Source organism: Eucyclogobius newberryi, unplaced genomic scaffold (genome assembly GCF_026437365.1).
Source record: "Eucyclogobius newberryi isolate DKJ021-1_F unplaced genomic scaffold, fEucNew1.0.hap1 SCAF_20, whole genome shotgun sequence".
Lineage (NCBI taxonomy): Eukaryota > Metazoa > Chordata > Actinopteri > Gobiiformes > Gobiidae > Eucyclogobius > Eucyclogobius newberryi.
The window spans coordinates 7,045,216-7,068,660 of record NW_027315835.1 but is presented as its reverse complement, the minus strand read 5'-3'; the positions used below and the strand labels follow the sequence as shown (position 1 = coordinate 7,068,660).

Below are 23,445 nucleotides of genomic sequence, written 5' to 3'. Positions count from 1 at the left end.
AAATTATAATGTTGGACTTTTTTTCTGCTGCCAAGAGTTTGCTCCAAAGGTATCCATGTGTTGTGTCCATGGCAGGAGTGTTGAGGCCCAAACGCATCATTCTGAAATTAATGGCTTCAGTATTATAGGATGGTAGAACCCAAAAACATGATAATGGTCGGTCTCCTGGCAAACACAGTTTCTCTGTGAGTGAGAACTTTGACTTGATACATGTCACCCACCATGCTGGCTAAAAAGTCCAAAACCTGTGTCTTTTACACGTGCATAGGGCGAATTACCCTCAGAGTGTTTCAGTTCTAAAATGGACAGAATTGACAAAACCTTCTGGATGAAAAGAAAATCTACAAAGACAGGCCTGAGCAACGTTTCAAAATAACTTGAGAGAATAAAGTTATAAGATAAGATATTCCTTTATTGTCCCACATGGGGAAATTTCATAATTTTTCATATGTAGTAAGCCTACGTAGTAAGGATGGCCTTGAACAAATGGACACGATCAGAATCAGAATGGCAGACGAGCCGACTTTTAACCAAAAAGACTCTTTCTGGATCTTCATCTTTGCCTCTTCAAGCTGTTTCGTGGTTTCTTTCACTTCCAGCCTCCCTTGTGTGAAGCAGCAGTTTTTTGCGCCATTTTGTCAATCTTCTTGAATAATTCATCAACTTGTGTGATATTTTTTTCATCACCATATTCTATATTATCTAGAACATGGTACCTGCCCTTGCATTCTTTCAAAAAATCCTTGACGAATTCATCACATTCTTCGATTTAGTTCTCGATAGTGTAAACCGCCGTCAGTAGGTCTCCTCTGGTGAAAACGATCATGACAAAATCTGCCACTTGTTCTCCGAGCCTGTTTTTGATCAGCTGCAGAGAAGCTCGGTCTTCTTTCTGGATGTTTTCGATCGGCAGCAGCAGCAAGAAGGCGTGAGGTCCTGGAGCCATCAGCGAGACGCATCTGGAGAGCTCGTCATCGCTGAAACTGTCGCCGAACAACGAGGGCGTGTTCACCACCGTGACCGTTCGTCCCTGCACCATCCGACTCACCTTCTCGCAGCTCATGCTTTCTCCTTTCCAAGTGGCTTGGGGCTGGAAACATTTAATCCCCAGAATTGTGTTTGCAGTCCCACTTTTCCCACTGCCATTTTTTCCAATCAGAGCGATCCTCAGACTCATCGGGCTCAAAGACATCTCTGGAGACTTTGGTACTTTTTCTATCAGAACTTCCATAAACATGTCTTTGTTGTATGATTTAGCGCCCACTTGTGACAGTTTGTCTACGGCCTCTATCAGCTCCTGAACGTGCTGCTGGGTCCTGATGTCAAAACAAAGAGCTTTTCCTCCAGATTTCCGATGCAGCTTCTCAAATTCCACACGAGTTTCTCTGTTGAAGTTCTCAGCAGCGGCGTCTGAGTCCACAGAGAACAGATGCACCGTGAAGTCTTTGACCCGGGCGCTTAAAGTCTTCTCTAATATTTCTAGCTCGTTCTTGTCTTCTTTGGTGAAAGAACCTGGTGCTATGACTCGGATGAAGGCGTGAACACCATCAGGAGACAAGAGGGAGGAGAAGCACTGGAGGCACTTCTGCATCACTGCATCCAGAGGTGTTCCAGACAGAGCCGGCAGCTCCACCAGAGACACCCAACGCCCACAAACCTCTCCCTGATGTTTAACACACTGCCCCGGTCTGCTCGCTGCAGGGAGATCTGCTTGCGCAAAAATGGACTCAGCTGCTGAGGTCTTCCCTGCTGCGGACCTGCCAAAAAGAACCAGGTTCAGAGAGGGTTTCTGTTTTGTACTTGAGTCCAAAGTCAGACCTGTGTCTTCTTCCTCAAAGGGATCACGTCTCAAATACTCTTCCTCTTTCAACATGTGACCGATCTTTGTAAAGAGCTCTTTACGTTTAAATTCTATGGGATTGAGATCATGTTGTTGCAGGTCAGAGTGATCCATCCAGATATATCTGTACCTACACCTAATGATCATGTCTCTTATGTGTGGCTCACTCATGTGTTTCTCCATGGTTCCTGGTGAACTGGACATCAGCAACAGTGGACGGTGGAAGGCCTGCTCTCTGAAGGTCTCCAGGACTGACTCTAGTCTGCTTTTGTGTTGCTCAGTGAACTGTTCAGGCTGTAGAACCAGCAGGAGCACATGAGGACCAGGGACACTCAGATCTTTGAGGTATTTTAGAAACTGTCTGAGTGCTTGTTTGGAGGTGAGCAGTTGGTCTTCAGAGCAGATCACAGTCAACTGTGTGTCCTTAAATGTTCCACTGCCTTTTACACACTTAGAATCTTGAGTGAACTCAAGTGTTTTTCCCAGAAGTAGGTTCCCCATCGAGACCTTCAGGCTCCAGTTGTCCCCCAGAAGAACCAACACCAGCTCAGAAACTGAAATGGAGAGAAACATATTTATTTTCTGTATCTGTTCAAAGATGTGCTGCTTATGAAGGCTTTGTCTGCTACACCTTTGTTGTATTATTATTACAAGTTTGAGTTTTTTATGTTGATTGATAAACTGCAGCTGAAATTGCAATAATCAGGACGTGTTCAGAATTACTTACAGTTTGGTGGCATAATTTCGTAGCTCTTATTGCGTTTAAGCTGCGTGTTCTCTTCTGTAAACAAAAACACAAAAGGATATTGGCCACAGGAAGACTTCTCTTGTCACTGATATAAATGACTATGATACAGTGAGAAAGTATTTGAACACTGCGATTTCGCTAATGGAATAGTAGAATTTGATGGGTGAATAAGTGGATGTCTCTCAGAGTGGAAATGCACCTACGATGAACATTTCAGCTTCAGTTTCTGCTAATGGTTCTGGTTCTGGTGCTGCTACTGCTGCTGCTGGTGCTGGTGCTGGTTCTGGTTCTGGTTCTGGTGCTTCTGCTGCTGGTTCTGCTGCTGCTGGGGCTGCTGGTTCTGGTGCTGCTGGTTCTGGTGCTGCTGGTTCTGGTGCTGGTTCTGGTGCTGGTTCTGCTGGTGTTCCCTCACAGGCAGCACGAGCTCGGACACGACACTGAACACACACAGGTTCAGACCGTGAGTTTGTGGAGACTTCACAGACAAACTATGATCAGAAAAAAACACGTGTTTTACGTTTGCGTTCATAGCACGAGTCGAGAGCAACAGGACTGGAATGTATCTGGGTTAAGCCAGGTGTGCTGTTGTTTTAAGCTCACATGGGCACAGGAGGAAGGAGGAAGTTTTCACATTGTTGCTTGTTCCCTGGTACACAGAAATATAAGTTGTACAGATTTACAGATGTAGTGCAGAAAGTGAAGTGAGTGATTAAATGATGGTTAAAGTGACTGTTCATGAGTCCAACAGCCTGAGGGGAGTGACCTCCGGCCTGAGGGGGGTGGCCTCCTGCCTGAGGGGAGTGACCTCCGGCCTAAGGGGAGTGGCCTCCTGCCTGAGGGGAGTGGCTAATAGTCCGTGTCCAGGATAAGAAGGGTCGGCTGTGATCCGACCTGCTCGTCCCAGAGTCCTGGAGACGTACAGGTCCTGCAGAGATGGAAGTCTGCAGCCGATCACCTTCTCAGCAGAGGGCGCTGTAGTCTCTGTTTGTCCTTGGCTGTGGCTCCAGTGTACCACACGGTGATGGAGGAGGTGATAGAGGAGGTGAGGATGGACTCGTGTAGAACTGCACCATCATCTCCGTTGTCAGATTGGCTTTCCTCAGCTGCTGCAGGAAGTGCATCCTCTGCTGGGCCTTCATGATGAGGGAGTTGATGGTGGGCTCCCACGTGAGGTCCTGGTGATGGTGGTGCAGAGGAAGTGGAGGGAGTCCTCAGTGGAGATGGGGGAGTCTGAGATGGTGAGGGGGCTGGGGGGCTTTGACTTTCCTGAAGTCCACGTTCATCTCCACTGTTTTCTGGGTGTTGAACTCCAGGTTACCGCTGCACAAGGACACCAGCCGGTCCACCTCCCTCCTGTAGACAGACTCATGGCCAGGCTCTGGACCAGGCTCTGGACCAGGCTCTGGACCAGGCTTGTGCTCTTTGGGCAGAAGCAGGACACTTGGACTGGAAGGACCTGACTTCAGAGCAAAAGGCGTTAGAGAAACAGCCTCAGTTTGCGATTTGCTAAATGTGACTTTGAGATTGTGATTTTGATTCGATTGCGACGAACAATATGTGTTTATCTTTTCCTCCAGAACCGTCCCTTTTCCTCGGCGCACATCTATATCTGTTTTTGGGGTCTGAGTCTGTTTGATGTGAGTGAAAACATATATTTAAACCTTGTATGTACGTCTGGTGAAGCGTCTCTGATAAATCCCTTCTGACGTTTCCACCTCGGCTGAGCGTCTGCCGTTTTGTTTTCAGATTATCGCGTTGCATCACTCGGCTCCTTTTGTCCAGGTTTAACCAGCTCAAATCTGTAAAAAAAACATCCAAAAACACGTACAAATGACAAATTGCGGCTGGTTTTGTTGGATCCGAGGATGCGTAATTGGTTTGACGAGCGTGGACTTTCAGAAGGAGCCAGACTCATGTGGATGTAGGTCTGCTCCGGGCGCGACACATTTCTGAAGGGCTTTTGGATCCTTTGGCGTGATTTGAGGTTAAATTATTCAATATTTGGCTGTGAAACAATCTGGCTCAGGAGCGATGTCTGTTCTGTTGCATGTTCTCCCTGCGTTCGCGCCCTTTTCCACAGAAAACGTTCCAACTCCTTGAGCTCGGGGCAGAGTTTTCCTAAAAAACACCTGAAAAACTGTCTCTGAACATCTGATGTCTTTGTTAAATAGGACGAGTAAAGCTGTAGTTGGAGGAACGATGGACAGATCCACTGATATTAGAATTTGACGCTTAACGTATTTTCTGGAGTATAAGTTGCACTGGAGTATAAGTCGCACCGGCCAAAAAATGCATAACAGAGAAGAAAAAACATATATAAGTGGCATTGGAGTATGACATGCGGTTGTAAGTGTGAAAATAACAAATAATATCACATATAAGTCGCTCTGGAGAATAAGTATATGAGTATAAATATAAGTATAAGTCGCACCCCGGCCAAAACTAGGAAAAAAGGTGCGACTTATAGTCCGGAAAATCCGGTTTTATTTTTTTTTGTGGGTTTATCCGATCAGATCTTTCCTCTTGATAGTTCTTTTATCAGATGATTGACAGAGTGTATTAAATGTATGTTTGTAAAATCAATAATAACAGCTATTAAAAAAAAAGATGTATCACGAATCATAAAAGTAGACCGCTCTTGGCTCCTCCCACTCACTCACAACATTCAAGAGCCTCGTCCAGAACAGCGTGTTTCCTGACCAGACGTGTCGGTTTGTCTCCGTCGTCACATGTTTCCAGCGTTAGATGAATACGTTTCGCAGTGAACGCGTCATCCTCGTTTGTCCAAATAAAAGGAGGATAAAAGGAGGATAAAAGGAGGATAAAAGGAGATAAAAGGAGGATAAAAGGAGGACGACGCTGTGTTTCTGCTGAAGGAGTTTCTCGGTGGGAGTAAAGTTAATCTCACAGTGTGCGGCGGCGAGAACAGGTGTCTGCGGCGGTCTGCGGCGGTCTGATCGTCTTCACACGCCGGCTCTCCATCTGCTCCTGCTGCGACGGGCGAGGAGGGAGGGCATCTGACACAAGGTTACATGTCTCCCACTGTACACGGCACACACAACATGTTCAGCAGTGAAACTAAAGACACGGGCAAGTGAGCGACACAATGACATATATATTTTAATATTTACCGTATTTATCTTTTTTCATAGTTTTGGCCGGGGTGCGACTTATACTCCAGAGCGACTTATATGTGATGGTATTTGTTATTTTCACACTGACGACCACAAGAGGGCGCTCTAGGCTCTAAGCGATGCAGAAGAAGAACCTGCACTTCCTCTTCCTCTGGAGTTTGTGGAGTTGTTTAGAAGTGACACAGAGGAAGAAGAATTCAATGGATTTAGTGATTTGGGGTAAAACTGATGCTTTGGTAAACTTGTTAGCATGTTCTTTATGCTATAGTTATCTGAATAACTGTTCATATGTTACGTTAACATACCAGACACTTACCACGGTTCTGTCTGTGCGTCATGTAGCTGAAGGTGTTAGCGTTAGCATACGTACACCTATTCACCATGTTCTCTCATCTGTTATTATTTTAAATTTCAAGATTAAATGTGATTTATATACGTTTTTTCTTCTCTGTTATGCATTTTTGGCTGGTGCGACTTATACTCCAGAAAATAAGGTATTAGGAATGTGCTCTTGCAACAGTTTAATGTAAAAAAATACATTCACATTATAAAAATACCACACAAAAAAAACTTCCCACACGCTAATACGCAGCTAGAAACGCAAAAGAATTATTTGCCTCCAAACTCTGACTTGATCTCGTGCTAAAGTGCCGTGTTTCCACTGATGCTACGTCGAGCCTTAGCGACACAAAGCTAGCGTAGCACGTTAGCAACAGCTGTTTCCTGTTTATGGCCGCACGGCACTCGCTTTGTCAAGAGCCAAAATCTGATATTTCCAGGTCATAATGCGTCTGACATGATCCAAAGACATAAAGAGAGGTTCAAACGCGGCGTAGAGGCTTTGAGAGAAGTCAAAGAAATGAGGCAAAACTGTTCCCGTGCACGCTAGCTTTAGCCACGCCCCTCACATGCAGAGAAGCCAAAGAAACGAGGCAAAACTGTTCCCGTGCACGCTAGCTTTAGCCACGCCCCTCACATGCAGAGAAGTCAAAGAAATGAGGCAAAATTGTTCCCATTTACGCTCGCTTTTGGTTTAAAGAGTGAAGAGTTTCGTGCGGTAATCTGAGAACAGTTTGTCAATCCAGTTTCGTCCAACTCGATGGAGCGAATCGAGGCTTTTCAGTTTTGCAGAAGACACATTTTGTCCGCACCGTGTCTCCTGGCAGCGGCGGCGGCGGCAGCGGCGCAACATATCCCAGAACAAAGTAAAGTAAAAGTTTAAAGTGACTGAAACCGCAGATAGACTTTGACGTCGGCGTGAGATCGTTCCGCGCTCATTCGTTCCTCGTCGTTAAACGTGTCGCACAGGGCGGCCCGCGGACACGCTTCCCTCTGTGTCCGGTTCTGTCAGAGCTAGCGTACCCCCGCGGCGCGCTCGCGTTCGGACACACAAAAAAAAAAACGCGCTGAAACAAACTCCACAGACGTCGCGGTTTGTGACGAGGCGTCTTTAGAAACAGGCCGGTCTCTGTTTGAGTGGCGATGAATGAAGTGTTATGGCGCCGGACACTGCGCCTTTGAAACGTCTGAAATGGTTCTTTATCGTGGAGGAAACAGTGAGCGGCTTCATGTGGCGCGGTCAATCCAGAAAAATGTACTCAAATGTAGGATCTTGTGGCCTCGGTGTATTCTAAGTAGCGTCAATTGTTTTCATAGCACAATAAGGCCTTAGAAAACTCGATTTCTTACGGCGAGTGGACTTTCCTCTTCACAGATCTGACCTGTAACTTGGCCCGTTGGCGTCACCCGTCGGGTTCCGTTCAGGGCCATTCAGTGCAACATTAGAAACAAAATGGTGGATACAGTGGTCAGTGGGTCATATTTGGGTGATACAGTCGGAAACAAGCCCTTTTTCCCGTCTTTTTAACACGTTTCCTGGTGGATTATGGGTATTTTTATGCACAACTGATTCAAGTCGAGTCACAGTCGGTGTCATACCGGGCTTTTCCGCAGATTTACTCAGACTGAACATTCTCCCGGGATAAAGTCTTTTTTTTTTTTTTTTTTTTTTTTTCAATTTGCACGTTTTTCCTCCCACATTTTCATTTTTTTCTGGAAAATGTTCACGTTAAAAAACTATTAAATTTGCGTGTTTTAGAACTTTGTCCTGGAAGATTCATGTTTGAACTCAAAAATGTGTAGTGGCCCCTGATGCCCTCCCCTCTTGGCCCCTGATGCCCAAAAGCCGTCACTCAGTTGTTAGAAGAGTCTTCGAGTTCATTATGTTCGACTTAAATGCTAATCACCAACGCTAATTATGGACAATTTTACGTAAAACTCTCAGCAGTGAACCCAAATCAGCTCTACTTGTGTGTGATGTCATTTGTTGTCGTTTAAATGTGTCAGAACCACAGCCGAGCGTATGGATTAGGACGGTTCCGGATGTTTGAGCGGTTTATGCTAATTCCCGTTAGCGTTTACGTTTGTTTACACCGGGACTGGACACAATATAGCCTTAGAGTAAAGCGGCGTACAGTTCCCGTGTCTTTATTGAGGTCATTGACACAGTTTTAACCCAGAAAAGTCGACGGATCGCAAACGCAGCAAGCGGCGCTAGCATGGCCTCTGCAGTTAGCATTTATCCCGCGGCTGCCGTTAGCATTCTCGGGCACGCGTTTGAGGCGTTTGACCACTTTATTCTTCTCCACGTCTTTGTGTTTCCTTTTGGGACGATATTTATCAGTTAAAAACACGTAAAAGTACAAACGTAAGCAACATTTGTAGGTCTCTGTGCGACAATTTTATTTGACAAGTCCTAAAACAATAAAACCAGTCAAATCAAAGCGAAGCAAAATCGTCAAACCATAAAACGGCAATAAATAAGTGAGATAAAGATTTTACTGCGCTACATTCATGAGCTGGACTGAAAAGTAGAAAGTACTTTTTATATACGGTGTGAGGAGTTATTTTCAGCACGTTCGCGGTGGCGTCCTGACAGAAGGTTTTGAGTTCAAGTCCCACAAAATAATAAACTTAGAAATCACTAGAAAATGTATAGATTAATTTAAACTGCAACTGTTCTAAACCCAAAAAATAACTGACTCAAAAACTATACGTACTGACTAAAACTATATGTACTGACTAAAAGTATAAGTACTGACTAAAACTATACGTACTGACTAAAACTATATGTACTGACTAAAAGTATATGTACTGACTAAAAGTATATGTACTGACTAAAACTATACGTACTGACTAAAACTATATGTACTGACTAAAACTATACGTACTGACTAAAAGTATATGTACTGACTAAAACTATACGTACTGACTAAAAGTATATGTACTGACTAAAACTATATGTACTGACTAAAACTATAAGTACTGACTAAAAGTATATGAACTGACTAAAACTATACGTACTGACTAAAAGTATATGTACTGACTAAAACTATATGTACTGACTAAAACTATATGTACTGACTAAAACTATAAGTACTGACTAAAAGTATATGAACTGACTAAAACTATACGTACTGACTAAAAGTATATGTACTGACTAAAACTATATGTACTGACTAAAACTATAAGTACTGACTAAAAGTATATGAACTGACTAAAACTATAAGTACTGACTAAAACTATACGTACTGACTAAAACTATATGTACTGACTAAAACTATACGTACTGACTAAAAGTATATGTACTGACTAAAACTATATGTACTGACTAAAAGTATATGTACTGACTAAAACTATACGTACTGACTAAAACTATATGTACTGACTAAAACTATATGTACTGACTAAAAGTGTATGTACTGACTAAACGTTTAAAAGGTAAACGCTACTTCAAAACATTTACTTCTGTAGATTTTGCTACTGTATCTGTACTTTAACTTCACTTTACTCGTTGTAAAATCTGGATTATTGGTTATTATTTAGAGTTTCCTCGTCGTGTTCATTTAAAAAGGTGGAAATTCCGCGTTTAAACCTTTCGCTTCTGTCATAATCGCTCCGTGTTTACCTTTTGTCACGTTAAAATCCTCTTTCTCGATATCGCCCGGGGTTCTAAATGACAGAAAACACCCCGGAAACAGAATTGTGTCCTTTTTAAGCAGGCGTGATTGACAGCCAGAGCGTAAACAACGGAGAAAATAATCATAAATCATAAATCACGTCCGGGAGCAAAAACAAACGGATATAATTAGATCACGAGGAAAGAAAAGGTCGTGAGATGGAACGACTCTGGTGGAAAACGTGTGAAAATGGAAACGTAACAAAGGTTTTTTATGTGCAATTGTTTTAAAAAGATGGTGATTGGACACGCCTCCTTCAAACAGACTTGAACTGGACACCCTCTGGTTCCAAGGCCAATAATACTCTTGAGTATTATAACGATATAATTTGAAGATTCCGACAATATTTCAAAATGAACCAATATATTTGCGAGAAAATGTGGCTCTTCCCCTGAGATTTAAGTATTTGTAATTAGCCGTCCTAGAAGTATCTGTAGTAGTAGCAGTAAAAATATATAATAAAAGACTTAATTAGTCTCTGGATTGTCACGAAGAACATTTTTAATGCGTGTTTTATTGGTTCCTCCCACTTGTTTCTGACTGGAGTTATATTTATGTTCACGTGATGAAATATGGAAATATAATGTTTGCGTTCATATTTGTTCATGATTAAAGGAATACTGCAGAACCTTCTGGAGGCGGCAAGTCGCCATGGAAACAGAAAGATAAAACCGCACGTCTGAACATTCTCCAAGGATAAAGTCAAATAAAAAAATGAACAAAAGAACAAAAAAAAGTAGCAATGTTTAATATTTTTTTGTTTTTACATTGCGCGTTTTTTCTCACAAATTTTCACATTTAAAAACTATTACATTTGTGTGTTTTGCAACTTTGTCCTGGAAGATTCATGTTTAAACTCGAAAATGTGGAGTGGCCCTGATGCCCTCCCCTCATGGCCCCTGATGCCGTCCCTTAGTGGCCCCTGATGCCCTCCCTTAGTGGCCCCTGATGCCCTCCCGTAGTGGCCCCTGATGCCCTTCCATAGTGGCCCCTGATGCTCTCCCGTAGTGCCCCTGATGCCCTCCCTTAGTTGCCCCTGATGCTCTCCCGTAGTGGCCCCTGATGCCCTTCCATAGTGGCCCCTGATGCTCTCCCGTAGTGCCCCTGATGCCCTCCCTTAGTGGCCCCTGATGCCCTTGCCTCTTGGCCCCTGATGCCCTCCCTTAGTGGCCCCTGATGCCCTTCCCTCTTGGCCCCTGATGCCCTCCCTTAGTGGCCCCTGATGCCCTCCCGTAGTGGCCCCTGATGCCCTTCCATAGTGGCCCCTGATGCTCTCCCGTAGAGCCCCTGATGCCCTCCCTTAGTGGCCCCTGATGCCCTCCTGTAGTGGCCCCTGATGCCCTTCCATAGTGGCCCCTGATGCTCTCCCATAGTGGCCCTGATGCCCTCCCACAGTGGCCCTGATACCCTCCCCTCTTGGCCCCTGATGCCCTCCCCTCTTGGCCCCTGATGCCCTCCCCTCTTGGCCCCTGATGCTCTCCCCTCTTGGCCCCTGATGCCCTCCCCTCTTGGCCCCTGATGCCCTCCCCTCTTGGCCCCTGATGCTCTCCCCTCTTGGCCCCTGATGCCCTCCCCTCTTGGCCCCTGATGCCCTCCCCTCTTGGCCCCTGATGCCCTCCCCTCTTGGCCCCTGATGCTCTCCCCTCTTGGCCCCTGATGCCCTCCCCTCTTGGCCCCTGATGCTCTCCCCTCTTGGCCCCTGATGCCCTCCCCTCTTGGCCCCTGATGCCCTCCCGTCACTCGCACTCGGGACCAGAGAGCGGGAGGAGGGTCCACTCGGCTCTTCCGCGACCCCCCCTCCCCCTCCGCCCCCCTTAAACAAACCACGCCCCGATCCCCCCAAAGCGAGACTTCTCCTCCCGCCGCGAGCCTCACCGAACCCGGGGAAGCGCGAGCTCATCACCGGCGGCGCGAGCGAACCGAAGCGCGGAGCCGCGAAGAGCCGCGGAACGGTTTCTGCGCAAACTTAACGTTGTTTTTCAGCGCGGGATTTCTTCCAAACGCGGAGGATGAGCTCGTGTGCTTGACCAACTTGCCCCCGTCGCGCGCCAGGTAAGCGCACGATCACGCACGATTTTTGACGCGACTTTACGCACATTTCCCGCGTTGTTTCCCCCCCCGCGCATCGCAGCGGCTCCGCATCCGTCCGCGCGGTGGTCGTGCCGTTTGCGGTGTTCCGGGGGGATGTTTCGCGCGTGTGGGTGCTGTGCCCGCGCAGCCACTCACAGTCTCTCAGTCTCTCACAGTCACTCACAGTCTCTCACAGTCTCTCACAGTCTCTCACAGTCTCTCACAGTCACTCACAGTCTCTCACAGTCTCTCACAGTCACTCACAGTCACTCAGTCTCTCACAGTCTCTCACAGTCACTCACAGTCACTCAGTCTCTCACAGTCACTCACAGTCACTCACAGTCGTGTTCTGGTCACTCTGGGGGGCATCTTCCCCCGACCACCGCGGGTCTGATTACGCTGTGCATTCTTAAAGGGGTTATGTTATCCAGAGCGACTGTGAGAGACTGTGAGTGACTGTGAGAGACTGTGAGTGACTGTGAGTGACTGTGAGTGATTGTGAGTGATTGTGAGAGACTGTGAGTGACTGTGAGTGACTGTGAGTGAGACTGAGTGACTGTGAGAGACTGTGAGAGACTGTGAGTGACTGTGAGTGACTGTGAGAGAAACTGAGTGACTGTGAGTGAGACTGAGTGACTGTGAGAGATTGTGAGTGACTGTGAGAGAGACTGTGAGAGACTGAGTGACTGTGAGTGAGACTGTGAGTGAGACTGAGTGACTGTGAGTGACTGTGACACTTTGAGTGACTGTGAGAGACTGTGAGTGACTGTAAGAGAGACTGTGAGTGACTGTGAGAGACTCTGAGTGACTGTGAGTGACTGTGAGAGACTGTGAGTGACTGTGAGTGACTGTGAGTGACTGTGAGAGACTGTGAGTGACTGTGAGAGACTGTGAGTGACTGTGAGTGAGACTGTGAGAGAGACTGAGTGACTGTGAGAGACTGTGAGTGACTGTGAGAGACTGTGAGTGACAGTGAGAGACTGTGAGTGACTGTGAGAGACTGTGAGTGACTGTGAGAGACTGTGAGTGACTGTGAGTGATTGTGAGTGATTGTGAGAGACTGTGAGTGACTGTGAGTGACTGTGAGTGAGACTGAGTGACTGTGAGAGACTGTGAGAGACTGTGAGTGACTGTGAGAGAAACTGAGTGACTGTGAGTGAGACTGAGTGACTGTGAGAGATTGTGAGTGACTGTGAGAGAGACTGTGAGAGACTGAGTGACTGTGAGTGAGACTGTGAGTGAGACTGAGTGACTGTGAGTGACTGTGACACTTTGAGTGACTGTGAGAGACTGTGAGTGACTGTAAGAGAGACTGTGAGTGACTGTGAGAGACTCTGAGTGACTGTGAGTGACTGTGAGAGACTGTGAGTGACTGTGAGTGACTGTGAGTGACTGTGAGAGACTGTGAGTGACTGTGAGAGACTGTGAGTGACTGTGAGTGAGACTGTGAGAGAGACTGAGTGACTGTGAGAGACTGTGAGTGACTGTGAGAGACTGTGAGTGACTGTGAGAGACTGTGAGAGACTGTGAGTGACTGTGAGAGACTGTGAGTGACTGTGAGAGACTGTGAGTGACTGTGAGAGACTGTGAGTGACTGTGAGTGACTGTGAGTGACTGTGAGTGACTGTGAGTGACTGTGAGTGAAAAATAAAGGTAAACGATGATATTTCTGCACTTTCGTGATTAATTTCACCAACATTTCCCATTTGTCTGATAATTAAACCTAAACTAATGTGTTTAAAGACACGTTTTTAAAGGACAAATATTATACATTATTTGTATTGTTATTTATATTCAAACATGCTCTTGAGAACCTTTAGTTTGGCTTCTCGTGTTTTTTTTTAAAACAACAAACTATTACATTGGGATCTCTGCTGTTTCCCACTGGACTAACTGTGTGTTGACACCATCTAATGGCTGCAGAGGGAATTACACTCAGTTTAAGATGCACTGATCGTGATGAGACGAAAGAGTCTGGAGATGATTTATGGAGCTAAAAACAGCAGCAGATTGTCACTTTTACAGATGGAGAAAAGGTCAGTTATGGAGGAGATTCAGAACAGTGTTTCTGAGGCTCGGAGGGGAGAGGACTTTTATCAAACTGTGAACCAAGCTGAACGTGACTCCAGCCGAGTTTGTGACGAGGAGCAGAGCGAGAACCGGGTTAAAAACTACCATTTGAACACGTTTCTGTTCCGCCGTAACATCGTCTGAATATCGTCCGAATATCGACCGAAAACCATCGTGATATTGTTTTCTTGACAGTTTGTTCGTCCGTTTCCTCGTTATAACCGTTAGAACAGATATGCTAATGCTAATGCTAATATATTCTTAATGTCCGAACCACACTTCTTTGTTCACTTCAGAGAAATAAAATGACTCTATCTCGTGTAATGTTTGCGCCAAAGGCTTTTCTTCTCCTTCTTTCCGTCTTTGATTGATTCTCTCTCCGCCATCTTTGTTCACGTCCGGGATCGTTTGCCGCGGTGGAGCGTCGCGAAGAAGCCGTGGAAACGAGAGGTCGCGTCTTAATTGGCGTTCCTTCAGGCGCTCGCACCCCGAAAGTTGAAAGCGCTCGCGTTTGTTTTCGGCGGAAGGCGCTCGTTACGTTCAAACCGGGGGAAACGAACGCCAAAAGACCAATGCAAATGAGAAACGCACGTAACAAGTATCTGCAAACATAGAGTATAGAGATCTGCAAACATAGACTATGGAGAGCTGCAAACATAGAGTATAGAGAGCTGCAAACATAGAGTATAGAGAGCTGCAAACATAGACTATGGAGAGCTGCAAACATAGAGTATAGAGAGCTGCAAACATAGAGTATAGAGAGCTGCAAACATAGAGTATAGAGAGCTGCAAACATAGAGTATGGAGAGCTGGAAACATAGAGTGGAGATTTGCAAACATAGAGTATGGAGATCTGCAAACATAGAGTATAGAGAGCTGCAAACATGGAGTATAGAGAGCTGCAAACATAGAGTATAGAGAGCTGCAAACATGGAGTATAGAGAGCTGCAAACATAGAGTATAGAGAGCTGCAAACAGAGTATGGATATTTGCAAACATAGAGTATGGAGTGATATTTTGGCACTTTTCTGGTTCATAATTTGTTTAACGGTGACTATTTGTTATTCACTTGTTTTGTTCCAGGTCTTCATTTTTGTTAGACCTGGTTTAGCCCTGGTTTAGTCCTGGTTTAGTCCTGGTTTAGACCTGGTTTAGACCTGGTTTCTCTCGAGGTCAGAGGTCACATACCTGTGTTCTCTGGAGGTCACAGCCCTGTGTTCTCTAGAGGTCACAGGTCATAACCCCGTGTTCTCTGGAGGTCAGAGGTCACAGCCCTGTGTTCTCTAGAGGTCACAGATCATAACCCTGTGTTCTCTGGAGGTCACAGGTCATAACCCCGTGTTCTCTGGAGGTCAGAGGTCACAGCCCTGTGTTCTCTGGAGGTCACAGGTCATAACCCTGTGTTCTCTGGAGGTCACATCCCTGTGTTCTCTGGAGGTCAGAGGTCACAGTATGTTGATGTCGGCGATCAGGGAAACTTCTGGGAAAAGGTGAAAAGGTCAAAGACCTTGGTGCGCCCTCTAAAGGCCCCTCCAGTCATTACACCAGAGTAACACGTGAAGTCATGGGCGGGACTAGTCGCTGAGCTAGAGCTGATTTCAGCCTGTCAATCACTGTAAAGACAGAATCTGATTGGTCAGTGCTACAACAGAGCGTCCAGTTCTCAACGTGTGACCTCCAAAACAACAGCAGAACATTTACTTATTATTTTTAACATGTTTTATTATTATATTTGTATTATTAATGCAATTTAACAATGATTATAATTTTAAACTGAACATTTAAAGCTGAAATGGCCGTTCTTTTTCCCGCTCAATCGTTGCTCCTTAGTTCTGTTTTTGTCTTCAGCTGGCCCTTTCCTCCTGCTCTACTCTGTTATTACTGACCCCCTCTCTACATGCATCTGTGTGTTTAACGTGTTCTTAGCGTGTTCTCAGCGTGTGTTTAGCGTGTTCTTAGCGTGTTCTCAGCGTGTGTTTAGCGTGTTCTTAGCGTGTTCTCAGTGTGTTCTCAGCGTGTGTTTAGCGTGTTCTTAGCGTGTTCTTAGCATGTTCTTAGCGTGTTCTCAGCGTGTGTTTAGCGTGTGTTTAGCGTGTTCTTCGCCTGTTTGTCATGAGCGCTGCATTAGCATTCAGGTCTGTGGAGCCTCAAGTGAATGTGTGATGTTTATGGAAAACTATGAGGACAAAAACACATGTTATCATCAGGGAACCAGGACTAAACCAGGACTAAACCAGGACTAAACCAGGATTAAACCAGGACTAAACCAGGACTAAACCAGGACTAAACCAGGACTAAACCAGGTCTAAACCAGGACTAAACCAGGACTAAACCAGGACTAAACCAGGATTAAACCAGGACTAAACCAGGACTAAACCAGGACTAAACCAGGACTAAACCAGGTCTAAACCAGGACTAAACCAGGACTAAACCAGGACTAAACCAGGATTAAACCAGGATTAAACCAGGACTAAACCAGGACTAAACCAGGACTAAACCAGGTCTAAACCAGGTCTAAACCAGGACTAAACCAGGTCTAAACCAGGTCTAAACCAGGACTAAATCAGGACTAAACCAGGACTAAACCAGGACTAAACCAGGACTAAACCAGGTTTAAACCAGGACTAAACCAGGTCCAAACCAGGACTAAACCAGGACTAGACCAGAACTAAACCAGGACTAGACCAGTTCTAATCCTGATTGTACTCCATTTGTTCTGTTAATGACCACTTGTGTGTCTGTGATCCTCGCACCGCCCTCTGCAGATGTCCACTCTGCAGGAGACGGAGCAGACGGACCAAGACCCTGTGCAGTCCTGGATTAGTCTGGTTTAGACCTGGTTTAGACCTGGTTTAGACCTGGGTTTATCCTGGTTTAGTCCTGGACTTAACCTGGTTTAGTCCTGGTTTAATCCTGGTTTAGTCATGGACTTAACCTGGTTTAGACCTGGTTTAGTCTTGATTTAATCCTGATTTAGTCCTGGTTTCATTCTGGTTTAGTCCTGGTTTAGTCCTGGTTTAGTCCTGGTTTAGTCCTGGTCTAAACCAAACAGCTCTGGAAAGGTCAAAGTTCGTCCTGTTGTTGGGATTCTTCTCTAGTTTCGATATTAGTTTTGCAGATTTTTGTCTCTTTTGACGAGCTCGTTAGTGATGTCACGTTATCTTGAGGTGAGACGACTTTAAGATGATTCACGATTGTTGACGCTTTGACCAAATCTTCTCTTATTGAAAAAGAATCGCTTTCAAAACACCAAAAACGATCTTTGCTTCGCTTGACCCGGTCGAGCACGTTTTATCCACAAACTTCGCCAACTTTTGATTGACCTCTTGAATTTTAAACTTCATACTTCTGAAAGCCTCTCATTAAAGTCGACTTAAGTCTTATTGATTGACAGTCGTGCTCAATTATATTCTTGTCTTTGTTTGTCTCTTGTCGCTCGTTGTTTTCGCCCGACGCTTCGTTATCGCCGGATCTGAGGCGAGAGGGAGCGAAGACGGCGAAGACGGCGAGGGCGGCGAAGCACGACAAATTAGGAAAACTCAAAGTGAAGTGCGCGGGAGTCGTTAGGAGCGCGGGAGTCGTTAGGAGTGCGGGAGTCGTTAGGAGTGCGGGAGTCGTTGGGAGCGCGGGAGTCGTTAGGAGCGCGGGAGTCGTTGGGAGCGCGGGAATCGTTGGGAGCGCGGGAGTCGTTAGGAGCGCGGGAGTCGTTAGGAGCGCAGGAGTCGTTAGGAGCGCAGGAGTCATTATTAAGAGGGCGGGAGTCGTTATTAGGAGCATGGGAGTCGTCATTAGGAGCGCAGGAGTCATTAGGAGCGCGGGAGTCGTTAGGAGGGCAGGAGTCGTCATTAAGAGGGCGGGAGTCGTTATTAGGAGCGCGGGAGTCGTCATTAGGAGCGCGGGAGTCGTCATTAGGAGCGCGGGAGTCGTCATTAGGAGCGCGGGCGTCGTCATTAGGAGCGCGGGAGTCGTCAGGAGCGCAGGAGTCATTATTAAGAGGGCGGGAGTCGTTATTAGGAGCATGGGAGTCGTCATTAGGAGCGCAGTAGTCGTTATAAGGAGCACGGGAGTCATCATTAGGAGCGCGGGAATCATCAGGAGCGCGGGAGTCGTTAGGAGCGCAGGAGTCGTCATTAGGAGGGTGGGAGTCGTTAGGAGGGTGGGAGTCGTTAGGAGGGTGGGAGTCGTCATTAGGAGGGTGGGAGACGTCATTAGGAGGGCGGGAGTCGTTAGGAGCGCAGGAGTCGTGATATAGATATTTACAATATTCCACCACACTGGCCCGATTTTAAGCTCGTTTTGTCTCTCTAGGGCGTGGCCCCAGGACACGCCTCTTGCAGACGAGGTCCATGAGGCGTTTCCATCACCGTCCATCGAGTCGCGGCTCAAGAACCTCACGACGTGTTTGAACTTCACAATCGCACAGCGCGAAATACAACGACAGAAGCCTTCGAGATCGAGAATATCCGGGTCATGGTTCAGTTCTCGAGCTGGTCCGAGTTCAGTTCTCCAGCTGGTCCGGGTTCAGTTCTCCAGCTGGTCCGGGTTCAGTTCTCCAGCTGGTCCAGGTTCAGTTCTCCAGCTGGTTCAGTTCTCGAGTTGGTCCGGGTTCAGTTCTCGAGTTGGTCCGGGTTCAGTTCCCGAGCCTGGTCTGGGTTCAGTTCTCGAGCTGGTCCGGGTTCAGTTCTCCAGCTGGTCCGGGTTCAGTTCTCGAGTTGGTCCGGGTTCAGTTCTCGAGCTGGTCCGGGTTCAGTTCTCGAGTTGGTCCGGGTTCAGTTCCCGAGCCTGGTCTGGGTTCAGTTCTCGAGCTGGTCCGGGTTCAGTTCTCGAGTTGGTCCGGGTTCAGTTCTCGAGTTGGTCCGGGTTCAGTTCTCGAGTTGGTCCGGGTTCAGTTCTCGAGTTGGTCCGGGTTCAGTTCTCGAGTTGGTCCGGGTTCAGTTCTCGAGTTGGTCCGGGTTCAGTTCTCCAGCTGGTCCGGGTTCAGTTCTCGAGCTGGTCCGGGTTCAGTTCTCCAGCTGGTCCGGGTTCAGTTCTCCAGCTGGTCCAGGTTCAGTTCTCCAGCTGGTTCAGTTCTCGAGTTGGTCCGGGTTCAGTTCTCGAGTTGGTCCGGGTTCAGTTCCCGAGCCTGGTCTGGGTTCAGTTCTCGAGCTGGTCCGGGTTCAGTTCTCCAGCTGGTCCGGGTTCAGTTCTCGAGTTGGTCCGGGTTCAGTTCTCGAGCTGGTCCGGGTTCAGTTCTCGAGTTGGTCCGGGTTCAGTTCCCGAGCCTGGTCTGGGTTCAGTTCTCGAGCTGGTCCGGGTTCAGTTCTCGAGTTGGTCCGGGTTCAGTTCTCGAGTTGGTCCGGGTTCAGTTCTCGAGTTGGTCCGGGTTCAGTTCTCGAGTTGGTTCGGGTTCAGTTCTCGAGTTGGTCCGGGTTCAGTTCTCCAGCTGGTCCGGGTTCAGTTCTCGAGTTGGTCCGGGTTCAGTTCTCCAGCTGGTCTGGGTTCAGTTCTCCAGCTAGTCCGGGTTCAGTTCTCGAGTTGGTCCGGGTTCAGTTCTCCAGCTGGTCCGGGTTCAGTTCTCGAGTTGGTCCGGGTTCAGTTCTCGAGTTGGTCCGGGTTCAGTTCTCCAGCTGGTCCGCGTTCAGTTCTCAGTTCCTCTGCATTTGCCTCCGTTCTCTTTTTAAAAACGATTCCGCGGTGAATTGTGGGAACTCCTTTTGTCCTGAAACTCTGAACCGCGACCTTTGACCTCCCGTTTGACCTTTCGACCCCAGCCTCTTGTTTGCATTTCCTCCCAAAGTCCCGACGCCCAGCAGAGCGCCGCGCAGGACCCAGAACCCCGGGGTCGGACCTGGTTAAGTGTCGGGGGGAGGGGGCGTGGCCAGACGTCCTTCGCATAATTTAACCGATTTTCGTTTTCACGCTTTTTGTTGAACATAAAAGGGCAAAAGGTCAAGTGTGAAGTTGAGGAGGGCCGCTGAATGACCCGCCGTGTTTGAAACTGCAAGAAAAGAAATAATCACTGGGCGAAACCGCACGGATTTGACCCGGGTTTGGTGAAAAGCTGCACCGTGTAACTTTCCCGGTTGAAGGAGTTTTTTAACCCAATGTTCCGTCGCCAAAAACACGTCTGTTTTTAAGTCCAACATTCATCAGGACACTCGATTAGCGTGGTGGAGCAAGCTAGCTTTTGTTTATTTCCCCATGGTAATTCCCTCTGCCGCCAGTAGATGGAGCCAGACTGAGAGAAAGTCGTGTGGTTTTCAGGACAAGATCAAAACACGAAAGGCCAAAGTAAAAGAATAAGAGAAAGGCAGTGCAAATGAGGCCAAAAACCATAGCTGCGCACATTAGTTTTTTATTTGTGAAGGGAATTTAAACACAATAATTAGTCCTGTTTTAGACCTGGTTTAGACCTGGTTTAGACCTGGTTTAGACCTGGTTTAGACCTGGTTTAGACCTGGTTTAGACCTGGTTTAGTCCTGGTTTAGACCTGGTTTAGACCTGGTTTAGTCCTGGTTTAGACCTGGTTTAGTCCTGGTTTAGACCTGGTTTAGACCTGGTTTAGTCCTGGTTTAGTCCTGGTTTAGTCCTGGTTTAGACCTGGTTTAGTCCTGGTTTAGACCTGGTTTAGACCTGGTTTAGTCCTGGTTTAGTCCTGGTTTAGACCTGGTTTAGTCATGGTTTAGTCCTGGTTTAGACCCGGTTTAGACCTGGTTTAGACCTGGTTTAGTCCTGGTTTAGACCTGGTTTAGTCCTGGTTTAGACCCGGTTTAGTCCCGGTTTAGTCCTGGTTTAGACCTGGTTTAGTCCTGGTTTAGTCCTGGTTTAGACCTGGTTTAGACCTGGTTTAGTCCTGGTTTAGACCTGGTTTAGACCTGGTTTAGACCTGGTTTAGTCATGGTTTAGTCCTGGTTTAGACCCGGTTTAGTCCCGGTTTAGTCCTGGTTTAGACCTGGTTTAGTCCTGGTTTAGACTTGGTTTAGACCTGGTTTAGTCCTGGTTTAGACCTGGTTTAGACCTGGTTTAGTCCTGGTTTAGTCCTGGTTTAGACCTGGTTTAGTAATGGTTTAGTTCTGGTTTAGTCCTGGTTTAGACCTGGTTTAGTCCTGGTTTAGTCCTGGTTTAGTCCTGGTTTACACCTGGTTTAGTCCTGGTTTAGTCCTGGTTTAGACCTGGTTCAGCTCCAGAGGAAATAATAAGCCAAAAAAAACGCTGATTCTATAAAAAAAAAAAAACTAAAAAGTCGAACAAAACAAAATGACGTGGAAACTGACTTTTACACCTTTGAGTTACTGTTTGAATTGTGCCATATTTAACCTTTGACCCCTTCACTGCCCAATAATATGCAAAACAATAACTTTATGGAGGTTTTACGCTAAATTTGATCATTAAGTTTATCATTTATAGTCAAATAAATGTTTCAGATTTAGACCGACGTTGATATTTCTGCACATTTTATCCACATTTGACTCTTAAACCTGGACTAAAGCATTAAAAGACGGGTTTTTCTCTTGCGTTTTCTCATCTTTTCTCCGGTTCTTTCTCCTTCAGGCGCCTCGGAGTCATGACCTCAGAGCGCATTTGACCCGGACCTGGACCTGGACCTGGACCTGCACCTGGACCTGGACATGTCTCTGGGGGACAAACACAAGGTGAAACGACAGAGGCTCGACCGCATCTGTGAAGGTCAGAGGTCATCTCGTCTACACGCTCTGCTTCTGTTGTGATTTGACATTTGGAGAACGCTGCAGTGGGAATGAAGAAAGGAAATGTGTGTAAATGAAGCCCTTAGGCAACGTGACGGCTGTGAACACAATGTGATGCAGAACGAGTCCTGTGACGGTTTATGGGCTGTGCAGGAGACGTCTGCGACAAAACACGGATCAAAAGTGACAAAACCTGGACTAAAAGTGACAAAAAGGGACAAAACCCGGACTTTAAGTGACTAAAAGTGACAAAACCCTGACTAAAAGTGAATACAAGTGACTGGGAGTGACAAAACCTTGACTAAAAGTGACTAAAAGTGACAAAACCCAGACTAAAAGTGACAAAACCCTGACTAAAAGTGAATACAAGTGACTGGGAGTGACAAAACCTTGACTAAAAGTGACTAAAAGTGACAAAACCCAGACTAAAAGTGACAAAACCCTGACTCAAAGTGACAAAGCCCAGACCAAAAGTGACTAGAAGTGACAAAACCCGGACTAAAAATGACAAAAGCCGCACTAAAAGTGAATACAAGTGACTGGGAGTGACAAAACCTTGACTAAAAGTGACTAAAAGTGACAAAACCCAGACTAAAAGTGACAAAACCCTGACTCAAAGTGACAAAGCCCAGACCACAAGTGACTAGAAGTGACAAAACCCGGACTAAAAATGACAAAAGCAGGACCAAAAGTGAATAAAAGTGACTGGGAGTGACAAAACCTTGACTAAAAGTGACTAAAAGTGACAAAACCCGGGCTAATTGTGACAAAAAGTGACAAAACCCGGACTAAAAGTGACATAAAGTGACTAAGAGTGACACAACCTTGATTAAAAGTGACTAAACCTTGACTAAAAGTGACAAACCAGGACTAAACAATGAAGCTGGATCACTTTCCATCAGGGCAGATGTCCATGGCAACAGGCCCTGTACTCAGAACCGGACTGGACCAGGTTAAGTTCCAGAATGAGACGAGGAGACAGGTTGACCAATCAGAGACGAGCCCTGTTACCTTTTCACCGCTTTGCCACACACAGGGTGGAGCCTGCTGTAAACCACACTGTTGACCCCTGCTGGACGATCGGTCTCAGATGTGGTCCTGGTTTAGTCCAGTCTAGACATGGATTAAACCCGGTTTAGACCTGGTTTAGACCTGGTTTAGTCCTGGTTTAGTCCTGGTTTAGACCTGGTTTAGTCCTGGTTTAGACCTGGTTTAGACCTGGTTTAGTCCTGGTTTAGACCTGGTTTAGACCTGGTTTAGTCCTGGTTTAGTCCTGACGGGTTAAAACTGGTTTGGATCTGGTTCATCTTGCAATAAAAACAGCCTTAAGTCCTTTTATTTATTCAATTGTATTTTTTAAAATGTATTTATTTAATTCTGCTTAAACATAAAATATTTTTAAAATTAAATTATTTTAATTTATTTGGTCAGCGTTTACCATACTTAAATTTGTACTTTTATAGTTTTTAAATACACAATGTTTTAGAAATTATTAATATAGTTTATTTAGCAATAGATCTGGCTTAAATTTAACTTTAATTCATTTATACTATAATTGTATATACTGTATATATATATATATATATATAAAATTCACTTGTATTAGTTTATTTGTATTTATATAGATTTACACTTAAGTTGAAATCTTTATTTTTTATTGTCTGAAAATATGCAATATTTTATACATTATATATGTATTTTCTCAGACCGCATCCATTTTAAATTGAAATTCCAATTTGTTCCAAACACTTTTCCATCTTTTTACCATTGACATTATTGTATTTATGTGAAAAAACAACTTTACTTACTATATTTTGACCTGAAGAATTATATTTTGGAGCCACATCTCAAAGATTGTCTCCACTGATGATAAATACTT

General features: G+C 45.9%; 2 protein-coding genes across 2 annotated transcripts in view; both read right to left on the bottom strand.

Moving 5' to 3' along the window:
- Positions 1-23,445, bottom strand: part of lhpp (phospholysine phosphohistidine inorganic pyrophosphate phosphatase) — a 420,402-nt gene that overhangs the window by 256,705 nt on the left and 140,252 nt on the right. The window lies entirely within an intron of this gene.
- LOC140369058 (GTPase IMAP family member 8-like) lies at positions 567-2,388 on the bottom strand. The gene has a single exon (XM_072456280.1). The coding sequence runs from the start codon at positions 2,339-2,341 to the stop codon at positions 770-772; it is 1,572 nt and encodes a 523-aa protein (XP_072312381.1). The 5' UTR covers positions 2,342-2,388; the 3' UTR covers positions 567-769.

Bases quoted from the DNA above. Each gene is read 5' to 3' on its own strand.
- LOC140369058 (XM_072456280.1), bottom strand. From the start codon at position 2,341: ATGGGGAACCTACTTCTGGGAAAAACACTTGAGTTCACTCAAGATTCT.